Consider the following 17,594-nt stretch of genomic DNA (forward strand, 5'->3'; position numbering starts at 1 on the left):
TATTTTATTCTTATCTGCAGATTGCCTTGTCACTATTCAACTGCAAAGCAAATTTAAATACACCTCTACCTCGATATAATGCTGTCCTCGGGAGCCAAAAAAATCTTACCGCGTTATAGGTTAAACCACGTTATATCGAACTTGCTTTGATCCACCAGAGTGCGCAGCCCTGTCCCCTGCCCCGGAGCACTGCTTTACCACGTTATATTGGGTCGCGTTATATCGAGGTAGAGGTGTAGCTGCTTTTCTTTATGATCACTTTCAGGTATATTGGTTCAAGGATGGCAAGCAGATTTCAAAGAAAAATGAACATTGCAAAATGAAGAGAGAGGGAGATGGAACATATTCTCTACACATTGAAGCTACTACTAATGATGATGATGGAAACTATACAATAATGGCTGCAAATCCTCAAGTAAGGGAATTTTTTCTTTACAAATGTGTTTTTTTCCCATCTTAGAAAGATAAGTAATCAGGAACATAAGAATTGCCATATCGGATCAGACCAGTGGTTCATTTAGTCCAGCAACCTGTTTGTGACAATGGCTACAACCAGATGCGTAAGAAGCAGCCACGTAGTAGACATTTATGGAAAACCTGTTTATGCTTTTACTCATCTCCTCTCTAAATTAAACAGTCACAATCAGTTTCCCTTGATATGAACATGTGTCTGTGCCTCTAATCATTTTTGGTCATCCATTCCAAATCTACTATTTCTGAGACAAGCTGATAGGAAATAGATGCAATATTTCAGGTGGGTGCAACATTTATATAAATGCTATTATAATATTTTCAGTATTAGTTTTTGTTCCATTCTTTATACATTCTAATAGTTTGTTTTTTTAAAAACTGCTATAAATTGACCACAACTCAGTGCACAATGAGTTGTGCATGTGATATGTTTAAAAATTATATATCTAAAACATTATCTTTGTTTTGCTTAAAATTTCCCATCTATCCTTAGCAAGTTTCACATGTTTTTGATTATACAGTCCCCAAATCAGATAGATTAAGTTATGGTGCCATTGCTTAAAGTAACATGATAGCTTACAACAGCTTGATTCTCCACTCTGTTACTGCAGTTTTGTGTCAGTGGAATGATATTGAAATTAGTGGAATTACACTGGTGTAAAACTGGTTGAACCTATAGTGAGCCTCACAAAGCAGAATAGACTTCGATGTGTGGACAACAGTTGTATTGTCAAATACATGTTCTTTGACAAATGTCTAGTGAGGATCAAGTTAGCCACACAGTTGGTGGGTTCCTTTGCTTGTGTTTTACTCTATAAAGAAAGATAGAACTGCTATAATTTATATCTATAGTGGGCCAAATTCATCGCTGGTGTGATTCTAGGCTTGCATGATCTTTCCTTGATTTCATTGACTTGTATGGATTTGATTTCAATAGATTTGCCCTGTTCCAGGAGAGCTACACAGGGGATGAACTTGGGCCATTAAATGTTAATATATTTTGAAAGATGTGAAATTGCAAATTGTTTTGTGGCACTTCCCAGTATTTAAGTAACACTGTTTTATTAAAGATATTATATAAAAGCCCTGTAGAACAGTCACAGTTTAAAATATATTAGTTCCGTAATGTTCTGTAGAGGATCAAACTCTTATAATGAAGAATTGAACAAGTGGTTAACTGACAATTAATTCTATTTCCATTCTGTTTTAGGGGAGAATCAGTTGTTCTGGCCACTTGATGGTTCAGACTGTTTCCATGCGTGGCCGATTAACAACTACTCAGTCACATAGGTAAGATGAAGTACAATGCCAGAATCACACATGCTTTACCGAGGTTGCCATTTTGACCCAGAATATTTTTCAGGTTGAGTGATTTACTTTAATTTCTTGGTGCTGATTGGTCCAGAGCCATAGAATTTTATTGGCATGGTTAAAATTTGCTATCTGTCCCAACATTATCTGCTCATCTGTTGATTCCATCATTGAGATTTTGGTGTAATTTAGTTTCTAGAGGGTAGATGGTTTGCACTTAGCTGATTAATTGAGGAAGGATGGCTTGTGACCAAAAGCACAGAACTTTGAGCTGATGGGTGAAATCCTGGCTCCACTGAAGTCAAAGGCAAAACTCCCACTGGCTTCAATGGGAGCAGGATTTCATCCAGCAGTTCCAAGTTCTATTCCTGCTCCTGCCATGTACTTCTTTGTTAATGCGTTCAAGTCAAGTCTATCATTCCCTTTTTCTCTAAAGGGCACAGAGAAGAACAACCTCCCAACTTATTGACCCATGCTCCCAACTCTGAGGAGTTGTGGGTCACAGGGATTAGTGTCTACCCAAATGGGCTAAGCAGTGGTATGACATTTGTGCAGACCTCAGGGACCTTTAAGCTATTTCATAGCCTCCACCATCCAGATCAAGTCAAGTCACTTAGGTCAAGGTTTTCAAATGTTGCCAGTGAATTTGGGTGCCGGACTTGAGGCACCCTAAAGTGACTTAATTTTCAGAAACTGCTGAGCACCCGCCTTCTGAAAATCAAGCCCCTTTAATGTGTTTCAATTTGAACACTCAGCATCACTAGTCATTTTGGCTTCAGCCTGTACCTCACTCTCCACTTCTCTAAAAATGAGGACAATGCTGCTTCCCTACCTCCCAAGTTGTGGGGTTTAAATTCACTAATGTCAATACAGTATTTGATATCATCAGGTGGAAGGTACTAATTAAATGCAAAGTACTATTATTACAGTTAGTTAATCACAATTACAATGGAGTTAGTGGAAATGGATGGATTAGTAAAAATAAATTCCGCCAGAAAAATATGGAATGACTTAGGAATCCAGTTTTACTATATTAAAAGTTCATTTGATAATCCTAACAAATTTAAAATATGCACACATTATATTGTACTTAATGCTTTTCTTTGTACACCTATTCAGGCATTACTTTTTGGTTTTACCTAAATATCTGTTGATCATTTTCTACAGTTTGTGCTCCATACCAAATTTTAGGAAAATAATTTATATTTCTTCCAAACACATACCTGCAGTTTTGTATTGCAGAACAAGGTCCCGTGTGCAAGAAGGAGATAAAGAACCACTACAAGAACGCTTTTTCCGGCCATATTTCCTGCAGGCACCTGGAGACATGGTAGCTCATGAGGGGCGACTTTGTAGACTGGACTGCAAGGTATTTTCATGGCTCACTCTTACTCTCTCTGTATACATACTGGTAGCTGTCTTCCTGGTCTTCTTTAATAGGCTTTCTTCAATAATTTCTTCTAATATTTAATGCCTTTCTTGTGTTTGTTCTCTCATTTCTTACCACTCTACCTGAGCTTCAGGTGTCTTCTATGTAGCACATGCCAGATGGAATAAAAAACACTGAATACATTTCACCAAAACTAGAAGGCTCATTTACAACAGAGTTCATACAATTTATGTGGCTTAGTTTCTACCAGCCTTTTAGCAGAGTGGCAAATGGAAGGAACTTCCATAGAGATGTAGGGCTCCTCTGCTGAGTCATTGAGTCATCCTGTAAAAGGTGCTTGAACACACACCCATATAGCTCTAAAAGTGGCAGAAATGATTGAAGATACTGTATTTTCACCCCAAGGTTCTCACAGTATTTTATTGATAGTTAGAAGACTAATATTTTTAGAAAGGTGCAACACAGCCTCGATCGTTCCCTTTTTCTCTAAAGAGCACAGAGAAGAAAAACCTCCCAGCTTATTGACCCATGCTCCCAACTCTGAGGAGTTGTGGGTCACAGGGATTAGTGTCTACCCAAATGGGCTAAGCAGTGGTATGACATTTGTGCAGACCTCAGGGACCTTTAAGCTATTTCATAGCCTCCACCATTCCAGATCTGAAGATGTATACACACACATACACAGAGAAACACACGCACTGCTAGTCCCACTACCATGCAAGTAGATCTTCCCTAGCCCTGAAGGGAGAAGACGACAGAGTGGAAGTTATTGTCCATTTCTAGTGAATTTTCCTTAGGAATAATTCAAAGTTTACTACGGGAGCATGCCACAGAGGCTGGTTGCTCTCTAGCTCTGCTCTCCTACCAATCAGTGCTTGTGGGGACCTAAACGCAAATTGGAGATTTCACAAGATTGGAGAAAAGCAATTTCCATTCCAGGTAGGTTCCATTTCCCTTCTCCAATTTCTGGAATTCGTGCATTGGCTTTTCTCCATTGAAGGGAAGCTTTTGACCCTGGGTGAGCACCTACCTCTAATGGAACAATCCTATAGAATGTAATAAGAGGTAAAAAATAATCATATCAACTGACAAAATTCTATTGTGTGTTGATTTAAGACTTCTGCAGAAATATGTCATTCTGTATTATTAAATTCTATGTGTTTCAAGTGAGTTCTGTAGATTCCAGTTGATTCTATCCCTATTAAATTCTGAACTCACTTTCTATTCTACATTCACTCATACATATGTGATCTTAAGATAGTTTATTTATTGCGTTGCTGAATGTGTGTGTCACTTGCCTTTAGCTGTTTCATTGTCTGTTAGGTGAGTGGGTTACCAACTCCAGACCTGATGTGGCTTCTGAATGGCAAACCTGTATTACCAGATAGCACTCACAAGATGTTGGTCAGAGAGACCGGTGTTCACTCTTTGCTTATTGATCCTCTCACACAAAATGATGCTGGAATTTATACTTGCATTGCAACCAACAAAACAGGACAAAATTCATTTAGCCTGGAGCTCAGTGTTGTAGGTAAGACTTACTGAAAGGTTTTAATAAAAAAGACTATGTACAGTAAGATACTGTAATTACTTGTATCTGTTACTTTGTATGTACTGAGCTTGAGTCTCCTCTCACACCACTGTATGTCAAAAGTAACTCCATTGCAGTCAGTGGAGTTACACCAGTGTAAAACAGATGCAAGGAAGAGAATCAAATCCAGTGCTTCTTTTGTAGAAGTGTTCCAGTTGTTCCTTTGTGGCTGTGATGATTCTGTACAGTATCTATGTGCAAACCCCTGCCTACTCATCCATAATCTTTTTCTTTTTCAGCCCCCTGCCTTCATACATTGCTGTTCTTGATCTCTTCCCCAGGAAAAAGACATAGCCTTGGGTTTTAAAAATACTCTATGGCCTCCCTACCATGTCACAGTTACAGTTTTATTAGTTTAAAAAAATATTTAAATGTAAAAATGCTGAATGCTACTCATTTTCCTCTCATTTTATTAAATAAGCCTGATGAAACCTGAGCAGCCATGGTAAAAGTGCTGTTGAAATCCACATCTGCAGCACTCATTACCTGCAATGGTAGCATGTATATATACACATTCATCTATAGAAAAAAATCAGTTCTATGTATGACTTTCAGTACATTCCCTTAAGGATCTTGGATCTCAAACAAGTTGATAATCTTTCATTAGAAAATAAAATCACAACCTGTTAAGGCAATATCTACACTACCAATTTTTGTCAACAAAAGTGACGTCGACACCCAAAAGTCGACATAATAAAAATCTGAATTTCATGTTCACACTTGCTCCCTCTGTCAGCAGATCGCATGCACATTGGGGGCTCCATCGTTGGCAGTGTGAGCATTGCTGTGGGTACCTATCCCACAGTCCAGCTCGACACCTTCTGTCACTAAGTGTTGTGGGAAGGTGGAGTGGATCGCGGCGCATCTTGGGACCTAGCTAAATGTCCTGTGCTGCATTGCTTTGTGTCCCAGCACTCCACAGCCTTCCGGCTTTTTCGCTGCATTTTTGCAATGGCCATTCTCTGCTGTGCACCCCAGCATCAATGTGAGAAGGGATGGATCCTGCACTGCTCTCCTATGCTCTGTTAACTGTCATGAAGACATCATGGATGGCAGTGCAGTCAATTGTCAAGTTCCTAACTGAAGAAGACTCACAGGCACCCTACATTCTGTGTGACATGGATAGGAATAACTTTAGATTGCTTTTGGCATTCACAAGCAGCTGCATAGGGTAGACCAGGAAACAAGCACTGAATGGTGGGATCGTATCATTATGCAGGTATGGTCTGAAGAGCAGTGACTACAGAACTTTCAGATGCAGAAAGCCACCTTCCTGGTGTGGAGCTCACCCCAGACCTGTGGCGCAAGGACATGAGAATGAGAGTTGCCCTCTTGGTAGAGAAGCGTGTGGAAATCACTGTGTGGAAGCTGGCAACTCCAGACTGCTTCTAGTCGGTCACAGATCAATTTGGAGTGAGGAAGTCGACCGTTGGGGCTGTGTTAATGCAAGTGTGCAGGGCAATAAATCACATCCTGCTACGAAGGACCGTGACTCTGGGAAATGCGCATGAAATAGTGTACAGCTTTGCAGAAATGGGGTTCTCTAACTGTGGAGGGGTCATAGATGGCACACATATTCCAATTTTGGCACCAGACCACCTTGTGACAGAGTACACCAATAGGAAGGAATAATTCTCCATAGTGTTGCAGGTGCTTGTGGATCACCATGGGCGTTTCACTGACATCAATGTGGGGTGGTCTGGAAAGGTACATGACACACGCATCTTCTTGAACACTGGCCTGGACAGAAAGCTACACGCAGGGACTTCCTTTCCAAACCAGAAGATTACAGTGCGGGTTGTTGAAATGCCCATAGTGATCCTGGGAGACTCGGCGTACCCCTTCAGCTGTGGCTCATGAAACCTTACACGGGACACCTGGACAGCAGTAAGGTGCGGTTCAACAACAGGCTGAGAGGTGCTGGATGACTGTTGAATGTGTCTTTGGCAGATTAAAGACATGCTGGCGATGCCTTTATGGCAGGCTAGACCTTAATGAGGATAATATTCCCATGTTCATAGCGGCGTGCTAGACATTGCATAATCTCTGTGAAGCTAAAGGTGAAAGGTTTGCTCATAGGTGGAGCGTTGAGGCATAAGAACAGGCCACTCGGCTGCTGATTTTGAGCAGCCAGATACTGGGGCTGTCAGAGGAGCCCCGAGGGAGGCAATTAGATTCAGGGAGGCTTTGAGGCAGCACTTTGACAATGAGCACCAATAATGTATATCTCTAACAGCGTGTTAGTTTTCCTAGGAAGCAATTGTGTCATTTTGGGCCTTATATTCCTGTGAGACAACGATTATAATGCCTGTGCATGTATTGGTAGTGCCTGCAATCTGAATTTGTAGAAAAAAAATAAAAGTGATTCATCATTTAAAAAAAAACTTTGCTTTTATTGAACAAGAAACAGCACACAGAAACACACAGATGCCTGCTGGGAAATGAGAAACCAGGGAAGGACAGACTTTCACAACTGTGCGTAGGTTCAGCTATCAGTGTGAAAGTTGTTTGAGGGGGTGGAGAGAAGGGGAAACCAAGAACTCCCAGAAAGTGAAAGGGAATGTGCGAGTGGAGTTGGGGGAGAGGGCATGGAAAAAAGTGCTCTGAATGTGCTGTAGGAGAAGGCGAGCATGGATCTGCTCAGTCTGCAGCACTACTAAGGACTGCAGCATCTGCTTTTGCTCTTCCATTACTTTAGTCATCCTCTCAGTAATGTTCTTAAACTCCTAATTCTCTTTTCTGTCCCACTGTTCAGCTTCCCAGGACTCCTGATGTTCCCTTTTCCTTGCATTGGAGCAATGCAGGACCTCCTGGAACATGTCGTCTTTTCTGCGTCTTGGGTGCTTTCTTATCTGGCAAAGATGCTCAGCCAAGATGTGTGGGGTGTTCCTGAAGGCCACATCTAGTGAAGCACAGGGGACAATGCACAGAAGCGGGATTGTTAAATTCACATTTCAGTTATATACATCTTTGCAATCATTACATTGAAATCACTTTCTCACTGACCCTAATCAGGCACACATCTCTGCAAACAGCCAAAGCATGGTAAGTGTTGGGGGGCCGGAGGGTGCTCCACATGGGGAAAAGAGCACACACTCTCTGCAAGGGCTGTGGTGCAGCATTCTGTGGAAAAAATTCTCCTGCACTTTTCCACAGATGGGGATCATTCTAGCAGAAATCTCACTGCTAATGGTAAGCAGGGAAATGAGGGTACATCTACTCCATGCTTGTGGCCTCTGCCCTGCTCCCTATGCTGCTCATCTGTCTGCCACTTTGATCCCTGCAGAAGTGATTGCCGAATGGTGCAGGAAAGTTTCCTACAATGGGGGAAGGAACAAAGCTGCTCTGCCACGGAACCTTCGGCATAAGATTACCGAGTACCTCCAGGAAGCTTTCCTGGAGACCTCCGTGGAGGATTCCTGTGAGATCTCAGCGTGCATCAACACATTATTCTGCCTTGCCAATTAGCTACACCAGGAAATGTCCAGCTCATAGAAACACAGCCAGCCTACCACATTTCTATACTTTGACCCCACCTCCGCACTGTACAAGCCATAGCCACTTACCAGGCATCTCATCTCCTGCTTCTTGCTCCCGGGAGAGTTACTGCTGAGACTGGCTAAATACCTCTGGAGTGGGAAACAGTTCCTGGCTGCCTGCCCCACCAGGTAACCCGCCGGGAGCTGCACATCCTCCTCTAACTCCACCTCTTCATCAATAACTTCATCCTCCAGGTTAGGTCCTCTTGCTGCCACCTCCATTCCCTCTAAAGTACCCATGGGGCTCTTTGCGATGGAGGTGGGGTCGCCACTACGGATAGCATCCAGCTCCTTGTAGAACCAACAGGTCTTAGGTGAAGCACCGAAGTGATGGTTTGCCTCCCTCGCCTTATGGTACGCCTGCCTCAGCTCCTTTATCTTTGCTCTCCATTGTAGCATATCCTGATCATAGCCTTTTTCGTATAAGCTTCGAGAAATGTGCCTGTAGGTATCCCAATTCCTATGGCTCAAGTGCAGCTGGGACTGCACAGCCTCCTCTCCCCATATAGAGATCAGAGCCAACAGTTCTGCAGTGGTCCAAGCATGAGAGCGATTGGTGCTATAACCCACGAAGGTCACCTGGGAAGATGTGATGAGCCCTCTCCACGCCGAGCCGGGCAGGAAATGGAATTTCAAAAATTCCCGGGGCTTCTAAGGGGGAGAGGCATATGGTCGTTTACCTGACTGCAGGGCAGTGGAGTTCAAAACGCTGACCAGGCCGGTCATGATGGACATTGTGGGACACCTCCTGGTAGCCAATTAAAGCGGTGAAATCAAGCATGTTGTCTACTCTGGCACTTTGTTGAGAAACACATAGAGGAAAAAAGACGTAAATCTCTCGTTGAGGTGGATGTATTTAGTCACCAAAACCGGGCATCTTTCCCAACAAGAGTCACAGTGCAATGTGTACCCACGTACTGTTTGGTTGACAAAAGGCAGTTTTTGGAGACAAAACTTGGTAGTGTAGACAAGGCCTAAGATGTCATAGGAATCATTTTGGACGGTTGGTTTCCAAATGGTTCAGTGCAAAAGACTAAATAAAGTCATCGACGCACAGTAATTTTTCCTCCTCCTTTCCAGCAAAGGAAGTCAAAAAAGCCCCAGCATTCCTGGAGAAGTTACAGAATTGTGGCGTGCCTGAAGGGCACCCAGTCAGATTAGAAGGCAGAGTGATTGGAATGCCACCACCAATATTCTACTGGAAGAAAGACAATGAAACCATCCCTGCAAACAGAGAAAGGATGAGGTATTGTACAGTCATTCATACAGTTAATGTCACCTTGAGACTGGGCTGATTGTTGGCATGAAAGTTTTGTTGTCAGAGCAGGTTTTGTCCTCTCGCTAGATGAAATTTATTTCACCCACTTAAAGCCTAAGGAACTGGTCTTTAGTATGAAGGATAAGGGAATGAAATCCACTTCCCCAATTTGGGATCCGGGTGCAGAAGTGCAGCACAGCTCCCTTCACCCCACAGCCACTGCTCCAGCCAATAGACTAGTATAGTGGTGAAAGTAGTTTTGGGCCACTTGCGTAGTATGTTATTTATACTTTATCACCACAGATCCTATTGCCCCTTCCCATACTGACCACAACACAGTCCTCTGCTACATGGGGCCAGTTGCAAAACACGTATTTGCCTTTCTGGCAATACATAATCCATCCTTGAAGGGTTTAAGAAGTACCTTGAACTGTGCCTTTGTACCAGGATGAATTTCATCCCCCTTGCCTCTCAGTTCTTCATCACCTTCATTGTGCCTGCTGCTCAGTGCATCCTACCAATATAGGCATCAGCACTTCACTGCCATAAGCTTTTCAATTTAACAATATAATTTTGTATTTAAAGATGAGCTTCTCTTTTATATTTATGTCCGTTTTGCTTTTAAAACTAAACTTAAAAGAGATCAGCTGGCTGAGCTGTGAGTAAAGTGCTGCTAGGATCCAACATTGCAATGGTCATTTAATCTTTCAAATTGCCTTTTTACTGGTAGATTTGGGGGGAAATCATAAATGATAATGGACCTTTATTAAGAGGATTTTTAAAACAATATCTCATTCTAGGATAAGAGGGAAATATTTGATTTAACTTTTAAGAGTATAGTCAATTATTATACAAAATATGAAAATCACAAGTGAGCTACAGCTCAGTTTACATAGTGGACTAAAATGTAATACAATACATTGTAGGCATAAATAAGAAAGTCGAGCTCATTATAATCACAGAAGTCAGAGGTGGAAAACCATATAGGTCCTGTCTTATTGCTCACCCAGCTACCAACCTAGGAATGTACTGTACAGTATATTATAGCCACTGCCTTGTTCAGTCTAGTTTTAAATATCCCAAGAGATGGGGCTTCCACCCCTTCCCTTAAGACACTAGTCCACAGCCTAATGGATCTCCTTTTCATGAAGTTATTTATTTATTTCATCCCATTACTTGCAGTTACATACACATTCTGCCCTTTTCCACCCTAAATAATGCCTCTTCATTCATGTTCCCCAAATACTGCCTGGCTAGCATGCAGCGGAGGACTCCAGAATCTGCAACTAGAAGTGGAAGGATAAGAGGCAGAAGGTGGCAACCCAGATTTGATCTCTCCCAGAACTCAGAGGAGAGTTCTGTAGGTCCTGCCACAGAAGGGATTAGCAGGGCAGTATCTAGCAGTCAAGAAGTGTGGTCTCCATGTTTGAGTGCACAAACTCCTTGCCCCCAAACTGGCATCTATCCACACTCCAATCCTTGGTGCAGATTTATTCCTGCTCTGGACAGGAATACTCCTCCCTTAATACAGAGACACACTACTAGTCTGCAGCATTAATATGCTTCCATTTTTGTGGCCCAGCAATACTGTTCCAGAATTTGGCCTTTGGCATTAAACACCTTCCACATAGTCATAGCCAGTTCTGTCCCCTCTTAGTAGGGTGACCAGACAGTAAATGTGAAAAATCGAGATGGGGGTGGGAGCGGTAATAGGAGCCTATATAAGAAAAAAAGACCCAAAAATCGGGACTGTTCCTATAAAATCAGGACATCTGGTCACCCTACCTCTTAGTTATTCCTAAGCATAATTAACTTTTAAATCATTCCTCATGGGGAATCCCTCCAGCCTTCTAACTGATATTGTTCCCTCTTTGGATTTCTTCCAAGTAGTTAGTATCTTTGATATTAAGATTCCTAGCAGAGATCTCATCAGTGCTGCAGATAGAATAATTATTTTCCTCTTCCTTAAAACAAAAACTCTGCAAAGCACAATTGCAGTTTTTTTTTTGCCAATAAAATTCTAGAAACTTTAATTTCCCCAAGGTTTGAAGAGTGCAGACAAGTAAAGGTTCAATTTTATATTGTAGATTTTAAAATAATGTTCATTATTCATACAGTGACAAGAAAATTTGCATTAAGTATCTGCTTAATTTTTTTTTTAAGTGAGCATAAAAGTGGCTGTGTCAGACATTAAATCCACCATCAGATAAACTCAGCATCAGCAAATAGGCTTGGGCTTGTAACAAGTGCTGGTTTTGAAGCCTTGTATTTTTTTTGTGGGCAATAGCAGCTAATTTTCTCTCAGACAAGATAATTTTTTCATGCATTCACTTTTTAGTACAGATGGGCCCAATACCAGAATATTCAGATTATGATTTTTTAATACCTTGAAGTTCAGATCCAGAGTTCCAGTTTAGCACATGAAAGATTTGGGCGCAAGCCCAGGTACAGATTTCAGTCCACATTTCTAAAACTCAGAAGTGTTTGGAATCCAGCATTTTGGCTCAAATACATCACTGCATTCTAGCTGAATAAAGAAAATTTGCTATAAAATATTTCCTTGACTTTGTTTAGCTTAGAAATTAATTATATTTTATTATTTCTTTGCCACCATTCCTACTCGTCTGTAAATCTGTTAGTCAATATAATGTTTGAATTAGATTCACAGTCTATTAGTTCAACATGGAGTCATTGGCTCCCTGCTGGTTATTCTGCTAAATAGTTAAAAACAGGATGGAGCTCTGTCCTGGTTTGCCTCATTTTTAATTAATTTGGGAGAAATTCTCAACATCCACAGGAAGTCTGAGTATTTGTCCAATCTGTGGGACTGCTCTGCGAGGCCTGCCCTACACAGCTGCTATTTCAGCCTATCATAAATCCAACCCCAGCCCTTCAGTACCACCTGTGCAGTGTTAAGATGCCTGGATCCACATGAACATAAAATGTCAGTCCTTTTCCCTGGCTCATCCCCCTCTTGCAGCAAGCTTATCTTTTATGCTGGCCTGCATGAGGCCAGGAGACCCTTTCTGCAATGGGAAGAGGGTATGCAGGTAACCTGTTACACAGCTAATGTGTCCCTTGTACATCAGCATAGCCCGTATGGGTGAGTTAAGTGGGGTAATTGAACAACAGTGATTGTTACCCTTTAGGAATACTGTTCCTATGGGAGCTGGCCAGAAAATGGAATTTCCATCACCTGGGAAATTCAGAAGGTTTGAGATTTTGTTTCATTCTGGATCAGAACAAAACTGTGAATCTCAGATTTTCCTGAGAAACTGAATATTCCCATTTGGAAATATGTCATTGCTGCCTATCCTTGTTTTTCCTGTCTGCCATTGCTGTTGCTGGGGGGAAGGGACACTCCAGGGCTGATAATAGGAGAGGAGAGGGGGAGAAGAGGGAAACGTCCAGGGTGATGAGAGGAGAGCAGCCCAGAGTGCAAATTCATCCCAGTCCATGACATCCTGCCTTGTGAGCTGCTGAGAACCTGGAGAGGTGGGCAAGTTTGCAGGAAACCAGGCAGGTTTCCACTGGGCTTTTGCTGAAATCAATAATTCCCCTGGAACATTTCAATTTTACTGAATCTGCATTTTCCAACAGAAAAAACATTTTACAGCAAAATTTCCAACCAGCTCTAATTACTACCTTTATGAATGTTTTCCTCCAGGATTAATATTATAATTTTGCTGCCATTTCATATATTGCATCTCTAGTTTCTGCATTAGAAAAATAAATACTTTACAACTGTTTTAAATGGGTTTGCACAGGTATAACTAATTGGAACTTACTAACAATTCTATAGCTGATGCATAATAAAGAATAAAATCCAGCTAACTCTCTCTTAGGGCTTGTCTACACTATTCGCTGGATCAGTGGGTAGCGATCAATCCAGCGGGGGTTGATTTATCACGTCTAGTATAGATGCGTTAAATCAACTGCTGAGCGCTCTCCCATTGACTCTGGTACTCCACCAGAATAAGAAGCATAAGCAGAGTCAACGGAAGAGTGTCAGCCGTCGACTTATCGCAATTAAGACACCGCAGTAAGTAGATCTAAGTATGTCAACTTCAGCTACGCTATTCACATAGCAGAAGTTTTGTATCTTAGATCGACCTCGCACGGTAGTGTAGACAAGCCCACAGTTGTGATGGCTCTGCAGGGCTGAGAGGAGTAAACAAATATTTGAATCACTAGAATGAACAGATCAGACTCCAAGAACATGCAAGGAGCAGATGTGTTGAGTATGAAGTTGCTGCTTTTATAGAGGCCTTCAGAGTAAAGCTGCACTCTAAGACTATGATTTAGTATTTATTTAATCTATGTGATGTTAAACCTAGACAGCAGATGCACACTTGAGAAATACTAATTCTGTACACTTATTTTTCCAGTATGCATCAAGACACAACAGGATACGTATGCCTTTTGATTCAACCTGCCAAGAAAGTAGATGCTGGTTGGTACACTCTGTCCGCGAAAAATGAAGCTGGTATTGTTTCATGCACTGCTAGACTTGATATATATGGTAGGTGTCCTATTATTAACTGCTAATTAAAACAAAGCAAAAAAAAACTTACGTGGTTCGGTTCTTCTTATACTTTGCAGTTCTTGCTGAAATCTTTTCATTGACATTGATGACAATTGAATAGACCCATTATTAGTATAGGGTCACAGGTATCAGAGGGGTAGCTGTGTTAGTCTGGATCTGTAAAAGCAGCAAAGAATCCTGTGGCACCTTATAGACTAACAGACGTTTTGGAGCATGAGCTTTCGTGGGTGAATACGAAGTGGGTATTCACCCACGAAAGCTCATGCTCCAAAACGTCAGTTAGTCTATAAGGTGCCACAGGATTCTTTGCTGCTTTTATAGGGTCACAGTATGTTAGCAGCCTAATATGGCCACAAAGTGGAGTAAGAACCACACACACCTTGCATGGCCATATTAGCACTCTTGCATCACAACTTGGATGCAGGTGAGAGATAGAGCAGGAGCTGTGCACCAGACTCTGGAGATCTGGGTTCACTTCCCAGCGCTACTGCAACCTGGGTGCCTTGGGCAAATCACTTAAACAATCTGTTTCTCAGTTCCCCATCTGTAAAATGGGGATAATACTTCCTCTGTCCTGTTTATTTTTACTATAAAAATCTTGGAGCAGAGACTTGTCTTGCTACATTTTTGTACAATGCGTAGTTACAATGGGCTCCTGATTTCTCTTAGGGCCTCTAGGCACTACCATAATACAAATAAATAATAATAAACAGTTCCTTCTGAGGAAGCAAAGCTATGCATCGCCTCTTACACCAGGATAAGCAGACATAGGTCAGGGGTGAGCAAACTTTTTGGCCTGAGGGCCACATCTGGCTATGAAAATTGTATGGGGAGCCATGAATGCTTGATTGCAGAGGGGGATTCTATGGGGTATAGCATGGGTGGGGATGTGTGTGTGTGTCTCTATAAAGGATGTTACCGAGGTGGGACTCATGGGGTGTGGCATGGGGGGGGGACTCTACAGGGGAGGTACCGGGGATTCCTAGGGGCCCTGCCGGCAGTGACACCAAGGAGGCTGTACCAGGCACTACCATGGACGGAGGCATCCTAGCTGGGACAGGTGCAGCCCCTGGGTGGTTTCAAGGCTCTTAAGGATGGGGCCGTAGGAGACCAGGAGGGGATTGGGTGCACTGCCACATAAATGGGGCTGCCATGTAAGGATGGGGTTTCAATCCCAGAAACAGCGCAGTGAAGTCACACCTGTGCAGTGTGGCTCTGCGCATGCTGGAAGATGGTGGAATTATGAGTTGAGGGCTGGGGATCACCAGGCAGGCAGAGTGGGGCAAGCCCCCGACCCCGTTCCCTGGACAGAGCTTGACGGCTGGATAAAAACCATCCGATGTGCCAGAAGCGGCCCATGGGCTGTAGTTTGCCCACCCCTGCCATATGTCAGACCCTAATAAACCATTTTTTGTTCTTCAGTTAATTCATTTATAGTGTAATTTCATAATATATAGCAAGGTAAATGTGACATTTTTATATGAAACAAACAAAGATCTCATTGCATCTCAATTAATGACCTGATATACATGCAATTTAATAAACAATGTTACATGCAATTTACTAAATAACTTCACAAGAAAATTTTTTTAATCAGGTTTTACTGCAAGATGTGCAATAAACAATACAGAGATAAAAAAAGGAAGTCAGATACACTCCATTTCCACTCCATTTCCACTGATTTCATTTGGGGACAGGATCAGCACAAATATAATCAATTACCTGCATAAACATTAGAGACTTCTAAGATATACATTTATGGAGAGAAATTTCCAATGGAAACAGGTTTTGGAACCATAAGGTTACTTTCTGCATATATAATTAAATGAAATCATTGAGTCAAGCAGCAATGTTCATTCTTTCTGAGCATGGCCCTTTTCTCCATTGTCTAGATCTCTCAGATTTTATTAGTCAGTTTTCCATTTAGGCAAGTGAGAATTACGCAGTTCTCAGGCTAGAACAATTTGAGAAGCCGAAGGAACTGAATAAAATTGGTGTATTTTTCTATCAGAGTTGCAGTCCATATTAAAAAAAAAGTCTGTCTTGGCTTTATGAAAATGTCCAGTAGAAGATGGCAGGGATGCAACCATTAGAGCTCCATGGCAAGTACTCTAAAAACTGATTAGGCCACTGAACAACCTTGGCAATAAAATCAATCTGGCCTCTGTTGAAGTCAGTGACTTAATGCTAAAAGGCTCCTTTAGTCTTTAGCAGTCCAGCACCCTCCTTTTTTCCTCCATGTCTTTGTTATAAATTCATTCATTTTGATCGAGTTAGAAAAGAAAATCTTGAATGTAAGATTAGGTGCAAATTCTGGTCTTTCAAAATTTGTTTGTTCACTAATAGTCTTTTCTACACGTAGGTATCTGAGCATTTCATTTGATTTATCAACCACTTTGTATGCTTCCACAAAAGCATATAGAGCCACCATGCACAGTTCATCTGGCATAAAACACTCTGTCTGAAACTATGATATTTAGCAGCTATGAACCCTTAGACGAAAGTGAATGCCTATTGTAATAATAGCATAGCCATTATCTGTAGCTGGTAAGGTATTAAAAAACGTTTATCCTGAATGCCTAAACTGTGTAATAAGATAGCTCCCATACACTTCGTAGACCGTTTCTCTGCAGCATTAGCCACAAGCTGAGAATTCTCAATCCTTTTAATCTACATTTTAAAAGGAATTACTAGACTATGGTAGCTGGAAAAAAAAGAAAACAGGCAAGCTGCCAGTGCCATGGAATTAGTCCACATCCTTGTCAGTTTCTGCCATTCAGTGGGCTTATGGAGAATTGCATTTTATACTTTATTAATGCTTGATGATAGACATAAGGAGCCAGAGAGAGATTGGAATATTTAAAAAAGATTTAAATACATTTATTTAAGCTTCCCATATTTTGAAGGAAATATAAATAGCAGACACCTAAAGAGTTCAAACCATAAGAATAGAATGGAATTGTTTAGGTGGTCCAATTAAGAGAAATGACATAAGAAAATTTGGACTGAGTATCAGAAAACAATTTTCTAAGAGACTCCGTGGAAAATCTGCCAAGGGAAGTGACAAAAGCCTCATCATTTGTGCCATTTAGAACTAAGCTAGAACAAACCGAGAAGAGGACAGTCCTGCAGTGTCAGGTGGGTCTGATAGTTAATAGTCTTCTCCAGCTTCAGTGTCTCCAATTCAGTGAACCTCAAATTTTAAAGAAAAAAATATGTATAATCAAACACAAAGGGTATCATCTGGGAAGAAACCTGTTTGAGACCGGGAGAAAGAAAAGGCTGTTTATCCAAAACAGTCTGAATCTTAAAGGCTAGAGTTAAAGTTCAGTGCAGAAAAGGGATTTAAGGATTCTACTCTTGTCTAACAGTCATTTACAGGTGTCCCACATAGTGCTGCTCATCCAGCTACTACAATGCTGCAGCCTAAATATTTACTGTGTTCTTACGTATCCCAGAAATCATCCATTCTACAACTCTGCCCCAAT

General features: G+C 41.5%; 2 protein-coding genes across 7 annotated transcripts in view; one reads left to right on the top strand and one right to left on the bottom strand.

Moving 5' to 3' along the window:
• MYPN (myopalladin) overlaps positions 1–17,594 on the top strand; it is a 125,008-nt gene that overhangs the window by 101,263 nt on the left and 6,151 nt on the right. For all 6 annotated transcript variants that reach the window (XM_050959286.1, XM_050959290.1, XM_050959289.1 and 3 more), the window contains 6 exons: positions 266–415; positions 1,682–1,761; positions 3,025–3,151; positions 4,496–4,703; positions 9,383–9,548; positions 13,949–14,082. In XM_050959286.1, coding sequence (XP_050815243.1) covers positions 266–415; positions 1,682–1,761; positions 3,025–3,151; positions 4,496–4,703; positions 9,383–9,548; positions 13,949–14,082 — 865 coding nt within the window. The remainder of the gene's footprint in view (positions 1–265; positions 416–1,681; positions 1,762–3,024; positions 3,152–4,495; positions 4,704–9,382; positions 9,549–13,948; positions 14,083–17,594) is intronic.
• The window catches only part of RUFY2 (RUN and FYVE domain containing 2), a 176,031-nt gene that overhangs the window by 18,308 nt on the left and 140,129 nt on the right, over positions 1–17,594 (bottom strand). The window lies entirely within an intron of this gene.

The sequence above is a fragment of the Gopherus flavomarginatus genome, chromosome 6, assembly GCF_025201925.1.
Source record: "Gopherus flavomarginatus isolate rGopFla2 chromosome 6, rGopFla2.mat.asm, whole genome shotgun sequence".
Taxonomy (NCBI): Eukaryota; Metazoa; Chordata; order Testudines; family Testudinidae; genus Gopherus; species Gopherus flavomarginatus.